At 26.5% G+C, this 20,718-nt stretch overlaps 3 protein-coding genes across 3 annotated transcripts; 1 reads left to right on the top strand and 2 right to left on the bottom strand.

Annotated features, from left to right (window-relative positions):
• Nucleotides 1–1,797: 1,797 nt before the first annotated feature.
• MKS88_003237 (uncharacterized protein) lies at nucleotides 1,798–8,364 on the top strand (the record flags this gene model as incomplete). The annotated part of the gene is made up of 10 exons (XM_067216312.1): nucleotides 1,798–2,318; nucleotides 2,435–2,492; nucleotides 2,660–2,744; nucleotides 3,254–3,347; nucleotides 3,501–3,572; nucleotides 3,697–5,252; nucleotides 5,904–6,589; nucleotides 6,871–7,557; nucleotides 7,798–7,852; nucleotides 8,081–8,364. 10 exons carry the CDS (start codon nucleotides 1,798–1,800, stop codon nucleotides 8,362–8,364), a joined length of 4,098 nt encoding a protein of 1,365 aa, XP_067072971.1.
• Nucleotides 8,365–10,618: 2,254 nt separating this feature from the next.
• Nucleotides 10,619–12,001, bottom strand: MKS88_003236 (glideosome-associated protein 40; the record flags this gene model as incomplete). Its single annotated transcript, XM_067216311.1, has 1 exon — nucleotides 10,619–12,001. One exon carries the CDS (start codon nucleotides 11,999–12,001, stop codon nucleotides 10,619–10,621), a length of 1,383 nt encoding a protein of 460 aa, XP_067072970.1.
• A 6,959-nt stretch (nucleotides 12,002–18,960) lies between these two features.
• MKS88_003235 (NLI interacting factor-like phosphatase) lies at nucleotides 18,961–19,962 on the bottom strand (the record flags this gene model as incomplete). Its single annotated transcript, XM_067216309.1, has 1 exon — nucleotides 18,961–19,962. One exon carries the CDS (start codon nucleotides 19,960–19,962, stop codon nucleotides 18,961–18,963), a length of 1,002 nt encoding a protein of 333 aa, XP_067072969.1.
• Between the last annotated feature and the right edge of the window lie 756 nt (nucleotides 19,963–20,718).

Below are 20,718 nucleotides of genomic sequence, written 5' to 3'. Positions count from 1 at the left end.
ATTGTAGTAGTATTTGTTTAGGTAGACTTTATCGTAATTCCTACTATTATTATGATGATATTAGCATGATGATAATGTTGTTATTAGTACTATTAATACTACTATAATCATTGCTACTATTATAATTATTACTACTTTGATTATTATATTTTTTAATATGATGATTATCATCCTTATTATTAGGCTGATGTTATTATGACCATACGTTGAACACAGTGCAAATACATAAGCAACAGTAAAAAAAGGAAAGGCACAAAAAAAAAAAAAAAAATTGCTGTTATGGTATAGTTGTAATATATGGCACTGAGTAAATATATTATCATCCAAAGTACAAGTTGTAATTGTAACGACATATTTTGAGGATGTTTTAGATTTTATAAGAATTCAAATGTCTTTTTATTTTATATAATATATTTATAATTTAATACTTAATTTTTATTCAAAATACTGGGCCTTGTAACTTTGTAAAATAGTTTATGCAGCGCGGAATGGCTTGGGAGGATAACTCGTTATACATAGGCGTGCATATATATGTATATATGTACGTAGGTATTATGTACGTAGGTATATATGGGCACGTAGGTATATATGGGCACGTAGGTATATATGGGCACGTAGGTATATATGTACGTAGGTATATATGGGCACGTAGGTATTTATATTTATATTTATGTGCAGAATATGTGAGAATATTTAACCGATCGAGTAAAATAGAAAAAATTGTTCACTTAGCTTTTGGGTTTTTTGAAAAATAGACATCTGAAAAATTGAATTTGTAATCATGTGTGTTACACTCTATCATACAATTCATTAGTCCCTTTGCTACTCTACATGTTTATTTTTTTTCCTGACTCCTTATTCAATTTTGTTTACTGTAGTTTAGCTTAGCTTTGTTTATTTTATTTACTCGCTGACGTGTTTTTAACTTTTTTTTTTTTTTTTTTTCCTGTAATAATACAGATCAAGTCATATAAAATAATTGGTCAATTTTTTTTTTTTTTTTTTTTTTTTTTTTTTTTTTGTTGGAGTATACATACACCATATGTAATAGTTGTATTCCAAATTATCTCGATAAATGGAAAAAAAAAAAAAAAAAATGTATAAAACTAAGTAGTTTTAAAATGTAAGAAAAATAAGACCTAAATACGGTTTTTGCAAATCTGTTTATTTTTTTCTCATCTTTTTTAATATTTGATACATGAAAAAATGAAAAAAATTACATGTACCTTTAACATACGTGCTTTGTATTTGTATTTGTATATGTATATGTATATGTGTACATATATGTACAAATATATACATACACACTAGAACACACACACACATATAAATTAATATATGCTTATGTATGCGTATAAAGCACAATCCTTATACTTTTAATACTCTAGGTCAGAAGAGAGGAAAAAGAATTTACTCGTTGATTAAGAAAAGAAAGTGTACATGATATGTTTTTAATTTTATGATGGTTTCAATTTACAAAACGTTACATTGCTCATTCTACAATTGACGATTCGAAAAGAGTAAACGAAAAGACAACAAACATACGTGTATGTATGTATATATGTGCGTATGTATGCATACATACGTACATATATATACATATATGCGCATTCTTCATGCTTAGATAAAAAATATTTTTATCTCTGAAAACAAGTAAACAAAAAAAAAAAAAAAAAAGGAAGAGGAAAAAATAAAAAAGCACAGTTAAAAATTCTCACTTGGGTTATCTATATAATAAACACACAAAGTAGACATTTTTTTTTGAAAAATATTTCCTTTTTTTTTTTTTTAAGTAACATGGATAAAAATATAAAGTTAAGTATGAGTGATACCAAATCGCGTCTACTGAGTTTCTTGACGAATAATAAAGTAGGATTCTTCCAGGAACAGGCAGAATCGAAAAATGTCCACACACCTACAGAAGTTGACAAGTTGAACGAAAATGCAGCGAGTACTAATGAGAAAGTCTTGTGTGACAAAACAAATGCAGATATTAAAAGTTGCTTGAACAATAATCATAATAGTGTTAATCATAGTAAAGATAATCATAGTAAAGATAATCATAGTAAAGATAATTATAGTAAAGATAATCATAGTAAAGATAATCATAGTAAAGATAATCATAGTAAAGATAATCATAGTAAAGATAATCATAGTAAAGATAATAATAGTAAAGATAATTATAGTAAAGATAATAATGATAAAGATAATCATAATAATAGTAATAATAATGACGATGAAAAAGAAAATTTAAAAAAAAAGAAAAGCGGAACAGTTTTAAGTAAAAGAAATGAAAATTCTATGTTCTCAACTGAAAAGTAAGATGTTACAACAACAAAAAAAAAAAAAAATTATTTAAAAATATTGGGCCCTTCCAAATTTTTTGAACTCTAAAAATTTGCTAATCACAACAAATGCTTCAATCTTTTTGTAGTAAGGAAGAAGCTAATGTTGAAACGTCAGTGGTGGAAGAGAACGCCAAAGAGATATCAGTAAAAATTTATGCGTATGGGCTTATATGTTTGTATGTACATGTGCATGTATTCTAGTATTTATATATGCATTAATAAATATGTGTATGGGTATATGTATATTTATTATAAGACAAGTAACCTATGAAAAAAAAAAAAAAAAAATGAATTTGTTCTTTTCATACCAGGAAAGTCAACGTGATAGTCATAAAAGTGGAACAACTGAGCGTGCAAAATTAGAAGAAGATATATCATCATCGAACAAAAAATCAAGTATATTTTCAAATTACATAACGACAACGGGAAAAAAAATACAACTTATACTTATATATGTGCATTATATATATGTATATATATGGCCATATTAATATACAGATAAATGAGGCGTTAATGTGGTGTTAAACATCGATAAATCTTTGCTTAACGAGAGCACACTTCGTTTTCCTACTGTTGCAAAGTTGACAAGTCATAATGGCTTATTTTTTTATTTATTCGCATATTTATTAATTTATTTGTTTATTTGTTTATTTGTTTATTTGTTTAATTGTTTATTTGTTTATTTGTTTATTTGTTTTTTTATTCTTTTGTTTAATTGTTTGTTTATTTACTTGTTTATTTTATTTTATTTTATTTTATTTTAATTTTTTTGTTAAATGGTTATCGTTTGCGTTTCGTGCGCATAAAAACGCTTGCGCAAAAAAATATGAACAAAAATTTTTATGCACATGTCATAATTTTCTAAAATAGCTAGCTAATTTTGTTGTCAATTTTGCATTTCACAGGTCAGAATAATTTCTCAGACGCGGCGTATATAAAAAGCCTTAGAGACGAGATTGAAGAAAGAGCAACAGGATTAGAACCCTTCCCCAAATATGAGTACGACGTAACACACTTTTATGCACATATATAAATAAATATGTATACATTTATATTTATGTATGTACATATGTGCATACCGTTTCTGGCTACTGTCTAAAATGCACAGTGCATATATTTTTTTCTTTTTTTTTTTTTCTTTTTCTTTTTTAGGAGTAAGCTAAATCCAGTTGCGCCGGAATTCAAGCCAAAAAACTCGTTGTACATATACCAGAAGATTCAACAGTATGCAAATAAAAAGGCTTAGCATATAAACATGCACACATACATACGAAAAAAAAAAAAAAATTTGAAAGAAACAAAAATGTATGGAAAACCAATGCACAATATTCCTCTGCATTTTTTATAGGCATACAAAAAAGAACATAATATTATTAATAAAATCATTCGGATACAAAGGAATTAAACTAGAAAACATTTCCGGGGAATACTGCAAAAAATATAATGCACTTTTGAATCTAAGCCATGCAGGATTTACCAACATTTACGATTTGTTGAGAAGTTTGGATCACTGCCTAATATATGAAGAAGTGCAAGAAGAGGGGAAGAAGGGGGGAAAAAAAGAAGTAAAAGCGGAAGTAAAGGAGTTAGACGAAAAAGGGAAACGCACAAAAGAAGAGGGCATAAATGCGGAAGACACAAATGTAGAAGGTGCAAATGAGCAAGATACGAACGTTCAAAGTGAAACGAACAAAGGGACGCTCCAACAAGCAGAGGTTGGACATCTCGCTCAGAAAAGTGATAAACAGGGAAATGAACAAGTGCAGGATGATAATGATTACTTACAAGATAAGGGAAATAATAAGGAAAACACCAAAGTGCTGGAAAAAAATTTAATAATAAAATATAAAACGCCTAAAATGAATGAGGAAAGACAATTTTTTGTAAAAATAATTTTAGGTACACTTGCTGAATGTACTAATTATAACTCAAAACTAAGTGATGAAGAAACATCAATAAATAGTAGTCTCTCATTAACTAAACTACAACAAGAAGTGAAAAAAATATTCGGATCGTCTTTTAATTTAAAGGCATTACAAATTCGTTGTGGTATAGATAAGCTGCAACCATTTTTAGAAGAAATACAAGAAATACAATTATTTTTTATATCTAATGATATAAAAGTTCGAATAACTCCTCAAACATTCGACTGGAAAATTCCAAAGCTAAGGTATATAAAATCATTAACAAGTAATGATATGAAGCCGAATAAATCCCCCTCTTCCAAATTAAATAGTAAGAAATATAATATTTCTTCACAATATACTATGAGCAAAGGTTATAGTTATAATTCTTTCAATGGAGAGGAAAGTACATTCAATATACCTTACAGTAGGAACAAGAACTCTTTTGATAGTATCCTACAGCTAAGAAAAACAATGGATTCTAATAATAACATAAAAAATAAGCAATTTACATCTAATTTAGATACTTTATTGTCTTCCTCCAAAGCGCATAAAAATAAATGGAAAGGAATGTTATTCGGGGAGGACTTCAACGAGTGCACAAATGAACTCAGTTCGAACCTGCTCAGCAGAATAAATAGTAGCAACAACAGTAACATAAACAGTAACATAAACAGTAACATAAACAGTATTATAAACAATAACATCAACAGTAATGGTAATATTAATAGTAACAGCAATACGAATATTAATAGCACTGCCAACATTAATAGCAATAGCAGCATCAAGACTAGTAATTTCTCGAGCGACCTATTGAACAGATGTACTACTAACATATTTCTTACAAACAAAGATAAGTGTAGTAAAACCTACTTGCCTAAAATATTAACGAAAATGCAGTTGCATATTCTCTTATTCCAGCTAATAGTTATCATATCAGAAAGGCAAAAAATTGAATGGATGCAGATAAACAAAATAAAGGATCAAATACTCAAGTCAAGTAATAGCTCTTAAACACACTTTACATATATGTCTGAGAAATGCACTTGTTAGTATGTCATTACGTACTACATTTGTAATTGTGTTAACCTGTTTTTTATCTTTATGTTCTGTGTGTTGTTGAGGTGGACTGTACGTGTTTACGCGGTTGCACTGTAAGTGTTATTCTTGCACGTAAATAGTTATCTTCATGCGAATCCACACTCTATTTATACTTCTCTATCATGCACTTGCTTTTATTTCGTTGTTCGTACATCTAGCTAAGGAAGGCCATAAATAAAAATTTAAATGGCATGAGTTACAGAAGCACTTTTGAATTGACTTTCTTTTTCTCTGTAGTTTGTTTCTCTGCGATTATGTACATGTGTACAAGTACATGTTTATATTTTTTTCTATGTACGATTGTAAATGAACTACGTAATACGCGCAGATGTTTTCTAACCCTACTTGCACATCTGTCCTACCCACTACTTTTTAGCAAAAAGACACTAAAGATTATGCGCATATTATGCATACATATATGTATATATGTGCATGTATATATGCATATGTATATGTAGAAGTATGTGTAGCCGTATACGTATATGTATTTGTATACATATATGTATGTGTACACATATACATCTCCTTCTCCCCTTCCTTAAACCACCAGATAGCAGAGCATATACATGCGATGACGAAGAAGGGGTGTACTTCGAACTGAGCAAAGAAGAAACGTGCACAAGCAAGAAAGAAGGCAATGTAAATAATGTAAAAGGGGTAAATGTGGACAGTCAGAAAACGGATAAAAAAAGAAATAACATTTTGGACATATTAAACAATTCAGGGACAACTGCTTCATCTGAATATTTAAATGAGAGTTATAAAACTCAGGATACTTCAAACCTGTACAAGTCAGAAAGTTTAACAAGTGATAAATGTACAAAGGACTCAGATTTTTTTAATTCTTACGAAAGGGAGAAAAATGAAAATTTAAATAACAGAGAAAATCAAGATGGTAGCGCAAATCCAAATGACAGTGCAAATCCAAATGAGCAGCTGATAGGTGTGTTTGTTTCATCAATTAAAAGCGAATGGAACAAGATATACTCAGATCAATACCCCTTGAGTTTTTACCTTAATTATTTTAAAATCAAAAAATTAAGAAGGCTGTTAGAAGAGATACCTAATATAATTATAGCAGGATATGGTAGAACTATGCAAGTGTTCACCTTAGATTCAGCTCAAGATTATTATGATAATTTATTTCCTGATAAACCCACGAACTTTAAAATATTTACTAAATCGAAATTTACATCTCTCAGTAGTTCTCATTATTTCAAGGACGCGACTTACAAGGTTTGTATTCTTGTTGACCCCATTGGCACAATATTGTGTCTAAGTGCGGCATAACAGCAGTGTATTCCCATATTTACATGGAATTTTTGTTCACGTCCTTATTGCACATTTTTCTTTATACATGTGTTTATATCTACATGCACATGTTTTTATGCGTATATGTAACCCTCCCTCTGACGCTACAAGTGCCTACTTATTGTGTCCAATTAAGCACTCAAGTATTTTGCTCACTTCTTATCAATTCTTTTCCACTTCCTTACCATGCCTTTCTCATTTCTTAGGACATAGCCGACGCATGTGTTAGTGGACAGACTGATAACGTGCTGAACATTTTAGGAGAAAATTATACGGACCCTCCCCAGTTGAGTGGTAATAAAATTTATAATAAACCCATGCAAAAGTGGAACAAGAAAGAGAATCATTATAACAACATGGATTGTTATAGAGATATAAATAAGAATAACTACAGATATGAAGATATGGAAAAAAAGAAAAAAAAAAATTTATTATTTAAAAATGAAAATTTAGAGATGTTACGATATCATTTATATAAACTACTATACAATTTAGTTATACATGTTTGTAAAAAGCAAAATTCTTTATTCTTAAAATATAAAGAGAATGGAATTATACTAAGTGAGTACGAAATGAATAAACAGTTATGTGGTCCTGTTTATTATTCCTGTGACTTAACATATGAAGATTTTATTATATCTAAAAAATCATTTTTTGAAAAGGATCAGATATCAAAAAATGTATATCTCTTAGCACAACATGGTATATATGGAATCAAATTTATACATCTAACAAATGAATGGTTTAAGTTATATACATGTGAATTACGTCCTTTGATGAAAATATGTAACTATGAAAAAATTGGTGAAATGATATGTAGCATGCCAAATGTACTAGTTGCAGGGGAGGGCTTTGATACGAAATATATACCCAACACGCAGCTAGAGGTTAAGGTAACCAGGAGACAAAAAAAAAAAAAAAAAAAAAAAAAAAAAAAAAAAAAAAAAAAAAAAAAAAAAAAATGCGCATGTACCTTGTCCATATAAGAGGCGCCTTGAAGGGGCATTTTCCTGGTGTTTCCTAAGTGTATATATTCTCACGTGTGGGCACACCCGTACACACGCACATACATACATATATATATATGCTTACATGGGTGTACATGCATACATATATTTACTTTTTTCTTAAAGCCTAAGTATTTTAACAGCTTCGCCACGGGGATTACTACGAAAATGCCTTCCGACAGTATGCACAATAATTTTAAAAAGCCTTTAATTTTTGGTGTATCAAGAGAATACGCGCATATATGAGGATATGCACATATGAATATATATGGATATGTACACATATATAGGCATGCATATACATATATATATACATAAGTGCACTTATGTACACATGTACGCGTGTGCACAAACCCCAAATCTTTCACACGGTTTATGTTTCATTCCTCTTTTTTTTTCATATCCCCAGATTTCGGTAACAACAAAATCAAATATCAAAAATTTCATCAAGCAGATACAAACCTTTCGACAAATAGAAACGTGGCATGTGAAAGTATAATGGGATTACTGTTTCCTAATATTATTTCTCAAAGGAGTGCCAATATGCCAAAAAAATTTAGCAGTAGGACTACTAACTTTAGAGAACATAATGATTATAAAAAGAATAAATCAGCATTTCCCGACGTGTACAACTCATACTCATTTAATAACGATATAAAGATAAATCATCTATTTAAAAACCTACAGCAGTGATACATGCACTTACGCGGGCATTTATGCGCACGTACATATATACACACATGTATATATATATATATATATATATATATAATTTATTTACGTACAAGTACTTTTTTTTTTTTTTTTCTCTTCTGTGTATATATAATATACATCATATCTCAACTTACGCAAGATGAGGCTTCTACAAATAGCACATTTTTTTTGCACTATTTGGTGCACTACTTTTTAATTAATTAATTAATTAATTAGTTAATTCGTTCTTTTTTTTTCTTCCCTTCCTTATGTATTATATTTTATACGAAGAGCACCTTATTTTATTATGCACACAAATATATAAATCATGCATGTACGAACATTTATAAGAACATCTGAGTGAAGTTATGGCATTCTTGTATCAAGGAATGTCTACATGTGTAATTAGAAAAAAGAAAAAAAAAAATAAAAAATAAAAATACATAATAGATGTTTACTTTTTGTTCAAATTATGTATTTCAACTTTGGTATAAAAATAAAAAAATAAACTAAAATAAAATCGACACAAATATGTAACTCCAAGGAAAAAGAAAAATATCCGCACATGTGTAAACGCACAAAAAAAGGAGGAAAACAAATACATATATATGTACGTGCATACATACATGTGCATGCATATTAATATGTATAAATATAAAAAGAAAATATACATATGGTAAAAAATGGAGAGGCAAACAGATCAAAATGTCGTATATGTGTCTACATTTATGTACACAATAACTTCAGAGAATGGCAAAAACATGTGTAATGAACAGTCAATCCTACAACATAGTGAGAGCATGTGCATAGGTGAGTAGACAAAAAGGGAAATTGCTTACTTAAATATTTAATATTCTTCGTTCTACACTTTTCCTTTTGTCACTCTGCATATACTAAAATAATTGTTAATACGTATCTTTGTTCTTAAAAATTTATAAACTTAGCGTTATTGTATTTAGAGAAACTTATATATGTATATATGTATATTTATGGATGATACATTTTGGAAACAATTTGACACTAATAATAAAAAAAAAAAAAAAAAAAAAAAAAATATATATATATTATATATATATATATATATATATACAAAATGTGCAATATATAATATATAATTTTAATGTACGTAATAATAATAATAATGGTAATAAAAATTGTAATAAAAATAGCACCAAAAAGTACAACAAAAAAAAAGACCAAAAATTATAATGAAAAAAAGACCAGAAATTACAATGAAAAAAAAACCGTAAGTTACAATGAATATAACAATAAAAAGTATAAAAAAAGGAAAAAAAAAAAAAAAAAAAAAAAAAAAAAAAAAAAAAAAAAAAAAAAAAAAGGACAAGATAAATAAGAGATTTTTCGTAAAAATCATAAATTCGTTCTTTTTATATGCATTTACATATTTCAATCAATGAAGAAGCAGGTGAGAGAAGGAAAAAAAAAAAAAAAAAAAAAAAAAGAAATATCAGTGAAAATGAATGACAATGAGTAAAAGAAAACAAAATGAACGAAAATATAAACAAACTACGCATTTAACGTAAGCACACATTAAATATTAATCTACCTATCTGCATTAACATTCTTCCGCACTTTCGTTATTTTATTATTATATTATTATTATTAATATATTATATTTTATATTATATATATTATTATTATATTATATATATATTATATATTATTAATATTATATATATTATTATATTATTATATTATTTTATTATTTTATTATTTTATTATATTGTACTATTTTTTATATCTCTCTCTCTCTCTCTCTCTCTGTATGTTCATTGTCCGGGTTTAAAAAATACACAGTAATAAGTACTACAATTAAAAGTTTACTTCCCCTAATTCAGGAGCATATTACAATGTCTGTTACTGATAAGGCGTTACTTTCGGGACAATAAATGTTCTTATACTCACTTTCTACTATGTGGAACAGCTAGCTATTAAATACTACTTTTGAAAAACTAAAATCAACAACATCATGCGCGGATGTACATATGTGCATATATAAATATGCACGTTTTTACGCGCTTTTTCCTTTTAAAGAATTATGAATTTAAAAAAAAAAATTGTAACTTGAAATTGCGGAACGGTATATTTTTTTAAAGTAGTATTCCTCTACAGTAATAGCAACCAGAGCGCACTATATGCTTATGCATAATACATATATGCATACATATATATATATATATACATAATATGTGCCCCCACTGCTACTCCTGCTGCTACACCCCTTGACCACGCGTCAAGCCTGCGAATCCACCATTTCTTGTTGCTTTGAGGAGTAATTTCTGGACAACTTGGACTTGGTGTGGAAACTCGCACCTCTTTCATTTGCTTTGCGTTCACTTCCCATCCTGCTCTCGTCAGCGGACATTGGATCATTACTTGTTTGATTAGATGAACTATCCATTCTGCTAGTTGTTCCTTTATGAACACTATATTGTTGAGAGCTACTATTTATACTCTCTTTGTCATCATAATTTTGTGAGCCTTGGTAACTTTTGCTATCATTAGAACTAAAAGAACTTTCTTCATCATCTTCATGTTCCCCTCCGGATAAAAATGGTTTGGATGCTTGTGTTCCTTGTCTACTTTTTGCATAATTAGATTTAGATGTTTTCCTCTTACGTTCATCTTCTGCAAGCATATAATCTGATGCATTTAATAATACATCAAATGCTCCAAGGCATCTACCTATAATTACACATATTATAGCTAAGTAACCTTTAAAGGAAGGTGCATTATAAGTCATACCGATAAAAAATACAAATATAATAGATATAATTTCTAAAATTCTCCATGGTCCTTGACCTGTCCTTCTAACTAATCTATTTGAAATAACATTCTTTATAAATGGTAATGTTCCAACTGTTACTAAACAACCCCATGTTTGCCAGGTATGTAATAATGTAATATTATATGGCATATGTGCAAACACTGTCCATTCTCCTGATAATAATATCAATATTGGTAATATTAATACACCAAGTAAATGCTGATTATTATGTAAAGTATTTCCCTTTCCATCTACTAAATGCATAATTTTTTGCATAAACCCTGCTCTAAATATTGCTGAAAATAATGCATATAATAATGCCCATATTATAACTCCTTTTCCTGTTATTTTTGAATCAAAACAGCCAATAATAAATGCAGCTAATAAAAATACAATTGATTTCCATCTTAAAGGCATATATTCTTCTCCGCATCCAATAAAACGAGTAAGATGATGAAAGACAACAGTAAAACTTACAAGTACAGGATAAGATGCTATACAAGGTGTTTTAAATAATAAATAATTCGACAATACAAGCATCAAACAGTAAAAAATAGATGGTACAAATAACACCTTCAACATATTTTCATTAATTTCCACTTTTGGAAAATATGCAAATTTGGGAAATTCACGACCCAGCTCTCCACACACATATGCAACTAATAACCCTTGTGCCAATTGCCACCATGTAACAAAAATAGGATATGGTATAACATCTAAAAATAACCTGTACATAACAAAAACGTTACATAAGGTCAGAGCTACAAATAATATTTCTGCTGTAAGCAACTCCGGGTCTTTAAAATATCTTTCGATATCGTTCCATTCTGGCAAGTTTAGCTTTTCCATCTTACGATTCACGGATTCTTATATATATATATATATATATATATATGTAGGTATATATATATGCTGAGTGTATGAGGGCTGACCATATATGGGCAGTATTTATTTATTTATTGTGTGTGCGTGCGTGGGTATGCTCATGCGCTTGTTTTTTTTTTTTTTTTTTTTTATGTTATTTTTTTCACTTAAATATCTAGTTGTCAAAGTCTATAAAAAAAAAAAAAATAAATAAATAAAAAAATAAGCAGGAAAGAAAACAGAAAGACAAATAAACGAATAAACAAACTAATAAATAATTCTCTGTACTATTTATAGTACACGCTTAGAGATATTATCCCCTATATTTTTATCTTTTTTTAATTTTGTGGTTTTATTTTCCATAAAAGTGTAATAATAACCGCACAAAAAACAAAATATAAATTACTTTCTTTTCTTTTCACTTTTTTTTTTTTTTTTTTTTTTTTTTTTTTTACTTTTTTAACAAAATTTATATTTTATTTTAATTATATATTAGCTGGTACAGTCATTTTATTAAATTCGTTATTTGTGTGTAAGTAGGTATATTTACACATGCGTAAATTTGTAAATTCGTAAACGCGTAAATGTATTCACATACATACGTACATACATAAGCGTACACACACGTACATATACACATATGCACATATATATATATTATACATATATATATATTATACATATATATATAAATACATACATATATAAATACATACATATATAAATACATACATATATACATACATAATATATATATACATACACATACGTACACATTTGTACTGTACTGCTTAACAAACAATAAAACTGCAATAATGTGAAAAAAAGTAATTTATAAGAAAAAAAAAAAATACTAAAATATATTTTGTGTTATGTAAATGTACAATAACCTAAAAATGTACGTATACACATTTGACATGCGCATTCGATTATTTTTGTTTATTTCAAATTTATTACTCTTAACTTTTAACTTTTAGTTTTTTATTTTTACTTTCACTTTTATTTCTTTTTTACCTTCACTTTTATTTCATTTTTATTTCCCTTTTTATGTTCATTTTAATTTCATTTTTATTTTTTACTTTTAGTTTTCCATTTTTACTATCTTTAATTTCCCTTTATTTTATTTTATTTTGTATACTAGAATGTAGTTAAACATATCATTTATATATATATATATATATATATATGTACAAAAAAATATACACATTTTAGATATATATAATCGCATGTTTTTCTTTTTATATACCTAATAAAATATCGTAGAATTATTTCCCTCAAATTTATTAGTTTTCCGTTATTTACATATTTATTACTTGTTCATAATTTTTATTCTATTTTTTTTTTTTTTGGTACTTTAAATATTACAAACCTTGAGAGTATTTGCCTAGGTGTGTGTATGTTTGTGTGTGTAAGTGTGTATCTTTGTGCGTGTCTATGTTTGTCTGTTCTTTCTTTTTTTTATTACTTGTTCATAAATTTTCAGTCTACATTTGAAATATATGTATGTATGTTTTTTTTTTTTTTTTTTTTTTTTTTTTTTTCTTTTTTTTTTTTTTTTTTTCTTTTTTTTTTTCTTACTGTTAATGTTATTTTTTAAATATGTACGTTCAATTTCCGGTCTTTATTTTTTTTTTTTTTTATATTTTTTTATATTTCTTTTTATTTCTTTTTATATTTCTTTTCTATTTTTTCTATTTCTTTTTTTACATTCATTTAGCTTTTAGCCTCTATTTTAAGTTGGACATTTCATTTGATGGGATGGGAGAAATGAGTGAATAGCTGATTTTTTATTTAATTATTTTATTTGTTAATTTACCATATTGGTATATTATTTTACCATATTGGTATATTATTTTACCATATTGGTATATTATTTTACCATATTAGTATATTATTTTACTATATTGGTATATTATTTTACTATATTGGTATATTATTTTACCATATTAGTATATTATTTTACTATATTAGAATATAATTTTACTATATTAGAATATAATTTTACTATATTAGAATATAATTTTACTATATTAATATACCTTATTATTTTATTTATTTATTCTATTTTTTTTTGTGGAACGCATAATTAGGAACAAATGAATGAATTATCAAAACGTGATAGCACATAATTACGCTCGCTTTTACACATGAGTAATGAACAGTTGAACTGTAGAATTTTTTGTACTAAAAAGTAAAACAATATTTTTAATAATAACGCACAATATATGAACAGCAAGGAAATAGAGTAAAAAAAAAAAATAAATAAAATTACTAGGAAAAAAAATAGCATAAAATTGCATGAAATTGCATAGAATGGCATGAAATTGCATAGAATGACATAAAATTGCATAGAATGGCATAAAATGGCATAAAATGGCGTAAAATTGTAATATATATAATTTTCCTGTTAAACAGTTTAACTTATTTTCCTTGTAACAAAAAAGGAAAAAGCGTGATAGTATTAATTTTGATGCGGGTGAAGGAAAGAAAAATTAAATAAGAAGTTCATGGAATAATAAAAATAGTGTTATAGTCCTTACGAGGATTATATACATATTCACATGTATATGTACATTATGTGCACGTTTGCAACTCGAAAAAAATGATAATAATGGAAAGAAAAGGAAAGAATAGTATAGCGTAGCATACTACAGTATATCATAGTGTGGTACAAAACAAGGAGGAAAATTATGGAAAACCACAAAAATGTGTAATCATTATGAATATTTGAGCATACTACAAATAAATTTCAACTCGTTCATTTTATATAAGTCACGTGAACGTCCTGTTAATAGTAAAGTAAAAATGTAAACATTTTTGCACTACGGGCAATACTTATTATTACCATTACTACGAAGTGACAGACATTTCTACCTGTGGAATCAACTATGAAAATGTTGCATAGGCGTAAATATACATATTTATACATACATATTTGTATATATTATAAATATATAGATATATATACATATGTACATGCACGTCGTTGTTTGCGCCCTCTAAATTATGCCGTGCATCTTGGTGCTGCTGATCTCCCATCATTACTGTAAAAATAAGTGCGTAAATCATAATTTTAAAAAATAATTAGATTTAGTGAATACTTTATTTTTTTCCCTATATTTCAACGGTCTTATATGTAGACAATGGTATTATAAAAAAAAAATATCAGTTCATGTGTCAAAAAATGAACAAAATGTATCACATAGCAAAAAAACCTTTTTAAATAAATATAATAAAAAATTAATAGCTATACAATTAAGAAGAAAAAAAAAAAAAAAAAAAAAAAAATGAACTCTCATGTCCTCATTTATATATACAATTTATTAAATGGTGAGCAATAAAATTAAATGAAATAAACGAGGTAAGGGAACAGGTTTTTTTTTTTTTTTTTTTTTTTTTTAACGCGCACCATTGAATTATTTTTGAAAAGGATTACATTCTTTCATTATTTAGTGAAGTATCTTTGAGAATTTTCGTTTTGCAAAAAAAAAAAAAAAAAAAAAAAAAAAAAATATAGTATTGTGTATGGTGTGATTAAGTAAAATATATATATACATGTATATATATGTGTGTATGTACAAAATATGAACAAGGTAAATGTAAATAAAAGAAAACATGCTATTAACGAATTTGATGTGCAGACAGGAAAATATAAATTGCTGCATTTATAAATTTATACTTTTTTCTAAAATTTAAAAATTCCACACTTGTAATAATTAACAAAATAAGCTAATTTTACTCATTTATTCACTTATTTATACATTCTTTTTACATATTCACTTGATTATCAGTTCATTCATTTATTTATACATTCTTTTTTTATATTCATTCGATTACCTGTTCATTCATTTATTTATACATTCTTTTTATATATTCATTTGATTACCTGTTCATTCATTTATTTATACATTCTTTTTATATATTCATTTGATTACCTGTTCATTCATTCATTTATTTGTTTTTTTCTTTATTCTTAAAAATACAAGCTGCACGCGCATATTATTATAGCCATGCGTTACAGTGTAAAATAATACTTCGTCACGAGTAGGTAGTGTTAAACTATTTTAAAAATAAAAGGGAAATTCATTTATTTTTTACATTAGTCCAATAATACAGAAAAAATATAGTAATTGTTTATGTACTTTTTATTTTGTCGTATTCAGCAGGAGTATGACATTTCATTGAAAAGGCATGTATGTTTTGTAATTCATCTTTTATAACATCGTTAACTAGTCTATGTCTGTCTAATAATCTTTTATCAGTAAAATTGTTCGAAACTATTACAGCATCAAATGACGTCCCACAACCACATGATTTATCAATCAGCTCTAGGAATGTTGGTTTTAAGGCTGCACTTAATTTTTCCTTAATAACCTTCTGTACGCACATTTTCATATTACTTAAAAACATTAAATTATATTTGTAAAAAAAAAAAAAAAAAGCAGCAAATGGGAAAGATGTACAGAATTATATATTTATATTTTGCGCGTTGCAGTTCCGTGGATATTTACATGTATACATATATATATATATATATATATATATATATATATATGTATATATATATGTATATATATATGTATATATTGCTGTGCACACTTTTATGAACAGACGAAACAAAAAAGGACCTTTGTTGTAAGAACCCATGAAAACATTAAACTAGTATAAGGCATAATGTTCTTTCTATCAAGTACTATAGCTTATACACTATCACGCAACTGTGTTCTGCGTGTTATATATATATATATATATGTGCGTGTATGTGTTTCTCTTTAACGGACGCTACTTTATAGGAATGATATGTTTTATATATTCTGCTTAATTGTTTTTATGTAAAAAGAGGATGCACGACTTTTACTTCATATCAAAACGAGATTAGTCGTGGAATAAGGAAAAATGTAGCAAGTAGAATATACGTAGTAAATGATTTAGCAAAAAAATGAGGTAAGAAAATGTGATTACACGTTAATAACTCGGCTTAATATTACAAAACATTGCACTATACATATATATATATATATTCAACATTTCAGGCTTTTCACAAAATGTCGTACCATATTTTATGCATAATCTGTAAAGCAGTATTTTAAATAAAAGCAGTATTTTAAATAAAAGCAGTATTTTAAATAAAAGCATTACTTTAAATAAATTTGTTCTATTCTCTTCCCTCAAGCATATAAAAAGCTATTTTAATTTTTAATTATTTTCTTACAGAAAAAACCATATATTAAAATATGCAAAACTTTAAAAAAAAAAAAAAAAAAAAAAAAAAAAGTATTAGTAACTAGCCAATTATTATTTCTCATTTTTACCCATCACGCTAATATAAGTTCAGCATAAAAAAAAAAAAAAAAAAAAAAAAAAAAATTCAATGTAATAATTGTTTACTTTATATTTTTAAAATGCAAATGGAAAATGGTTCTTACAATGATAAGAATAGTCTAAGGTATAAATTAAAAAAACAAAATGATAACATTATGGATATTAAAAATAGCAATATGATAAAAATAGTTTGTATGTGTACAAACACATTTGATTTGTTAGGGGCCTGTTTGAAGATACCCGGATTTCGCCTTAGTACATAACAACTTTTGTACATATATTATACAAATAGGTTACACAAATAGGTTACACAAATAGATTACACAAATAGGTAATACATATATGGGTTATACAAATAGGTAATACATATATGGGTTATACAAATAGGTAATACATATCTAGGTTACACAAATAGGTAATACATATCTAGGTTACATAAATAGGTTACACAAATAGGTAATACATATATAGGTTATACAAATAGGTAATACATTTATAGATTATACAAATAGATTAAACATATATAGATTATACAAATAGGTTAAACATATATAGATTATACAAATAGGTTAAACGTATATAGATTATACAAAAGCGTTGTATAAATGCGTTATATAAACACGATATGTACACGCTTTCAAGGTTACTAAAATTTGTCTTCGAGATATTAAAAATAAATGTATTTTTTCTGTTAATTTTTGAGTAGTTTATTCATAATTTTTTAATTAAATGGATGAAGAAGATCATATACACACACTTGTACGTATGTATGTATGCATATATTATACGTATTCGCGCAAGTATATATGTATATGAATTACAACTGTATATCTTCATAATAAATAATAATTAATGATATTTAAAACTTGAAAAAAAAAAAAAAAAAAAAAGCCCTTTTTTAATTTATCTTTTTTGTATACATACGTATGTATATAATATATATATATATAAATATTCATGAATATGTTCTACCATTTTTAATACCATCAAAAAAAAAAAAAAAAAAAGCACACACAAAAAAACAAATTATGTTGTAGTTTTACAAGTATATATAGGTATGTATGTATGAACATATGTACGTTTGAATATGCATACGTTTGAATATGCATACGTTTGAATATGTGTACGTTTGAATATGTGTACGTTTGAATATGTATATGTTTGAATATGTATACGTTTGAATATGTATATGTTTGAATATGTATACGTTTGAATATGTATACGTTTGAATATGTATACGTTTGAATATGTATACGTTTGAATATGTGTACGTTTGAATATGTGTACGTTTGAATATGTGGACGTTTGAATATGTATGCGTTTGAATATGTGTACGTTTGAATATGTACACGTTTGAATGTGTGTACGTTTAAACATATGTATATTTGAATACATGTATGTAGGTATTTACGTATGCATAAATAACACTATAGAATTATTTGCACTTTAAAAAATGGGACAGTAGGATAACTAGCTAAAATGGTCATAATAAATTTTTTTTTCTTTTTGCACACACATAAGTACACTTATTTTTAATTCAGTCTAGACATATGTTTGTATTTTACGAAAAGTGTAAAAGCAACCACATTTGTGTCTGTATGAAGGGGGTAGCAGCGGTTTCCTCACTGACCTGTTAAGTGTGTTGTTATTTCCTGTGTATATTTTTTTTTTCTTTGTTTCTTTTTTTGTTCATCATCACTTGATCCCTTAAGTTTTGAAAGGGAATAGGGATAGGATTTTAATTTACTATTTACTTTTTTTCCCAACTCATTCCACTGTTTTTTTGAGCTAGCATATCTGAACTTGTTCATAAAAATTTTTAAATAATTAATTGCTTGAAAAGCTAATGAATGCGTATATAAAGTTTTGGAATTTTCTTCAGTCAAATATTTTACTTGTTTAAATGGTGCTGTACTCAGCATTTTGGAAATTTCATTTTGTGTTTTTAACCTAAAAGAACATATTGATCTTATATCACGTACTTTTCTTAAATTTAAAAAAAAAGGAATTATATCTAACAATTCAGTATCATTTAAATCCCCTCTCCATTTTTTGATTGGGAAAAAGTTTTCTGGGTATTTTAAACCTGATAAATCTGAATCATCAATTAAAACAATTTTCGAAATTTCTTTTTTAATATTTACTAAATTTTTTATATAAACTTTTTTGTTCATTTCAAAGCAATCTTCTCTGTAAAATTTTTTGTCAATGTAATGATCAACATCCACTATATTGAGAACTGTATCAGCATATGACTTTATTGCTGTAGTAAATATTATAATTTCATAAAATGGATAAAGAACAGAAAAAAATAAATCTATATATGGCCTCTTACATACATATAAAGAAAAATATTTTCCATTTATTAATACGTCCACTTCTTTTTGATGATTATATTTTTTTTTTTTAGTACAATATATTAATGTTTCGTCTAAATCAAGAACTAAAGTCATAGATGGGCATATTCGTCTTTTTCTATAGGTTTTAACATTAAATTTTTTCCTTAACGTAAGATGTCCTACGACGTATTTTATTACATTTTTTATTTTTATCCATATATTTACATAGATTTTTAATCTGTTTAATATTTGATAAATACATCTTTCTAATTTTCTCTTTTTCATGCTTATACTGGTATCATTAATTTGTGCTTAACATACGTCTCATTTTAGTGGAGTACCTCTTTTTATATGCAGTGTGTGTATATGTATACCTATACGAATATGTATATATATATATATATATATATATATATATATATATATATACATATCTGTGTGTATACCACTTACGTAAGCATGTATGGCTGTGGGTCCATGAATACCCATACGTTTAACATACATATATATATTTATTTATGTTCACATAAATATAAATTTAACTTATATATACATAATATGTATACAATAAATATAAATATATAATTATTTGTTTATTCACTCCTCATTCATGACGCACATACATATTTACTTACACATATATAATTGCGCATAAATGTATATTTACGTGCAGATGTATATTTGCTTACACACGTATATTTACTAATACAAGCTAATTTACTTAAATGCATATCTGCCCATATATATATATATATATATAATCATTCCCCCCCTTTTCACGACTTTTATTTCAAAACGAGTGCATAAATTAATAAGTATTCAAATTTTAATTTTTTTTTTTAAACTAAATTATTGCTAGATGTTAACTCAGACAATTTTCACTAATCTCCACATCTCGTTCTCTAATTAGTTGGCAGTCCAATTTTGTCGAGGAAAAAGTAGGTATTTATTTACATAGGTATATGTGCGAATATGTATATATATATATATGTATATGTATATATATATATATATATGTATATGTATATAAAAATATGGGCA

This window comes from Plasmodium brasilianum, chromosome 10 (genome assembly GCF_023973825.1).
Source record: "Plasmodium brasilianum strain Bolivian I chromosome 10, whole genome shotgun sequence".
Taxonomy (NCBI): domain Eukaryota; phylum Apicomplexa; class Aconoidasida; order Haemosporida; family Plasmodiidae; genus Plasmodium; species Plasmodium brasilianum.
Note: the sequence above shows the minus strand (reverse complement) of the source record. Positions and strands in the feature narration are given on the sequence as shown.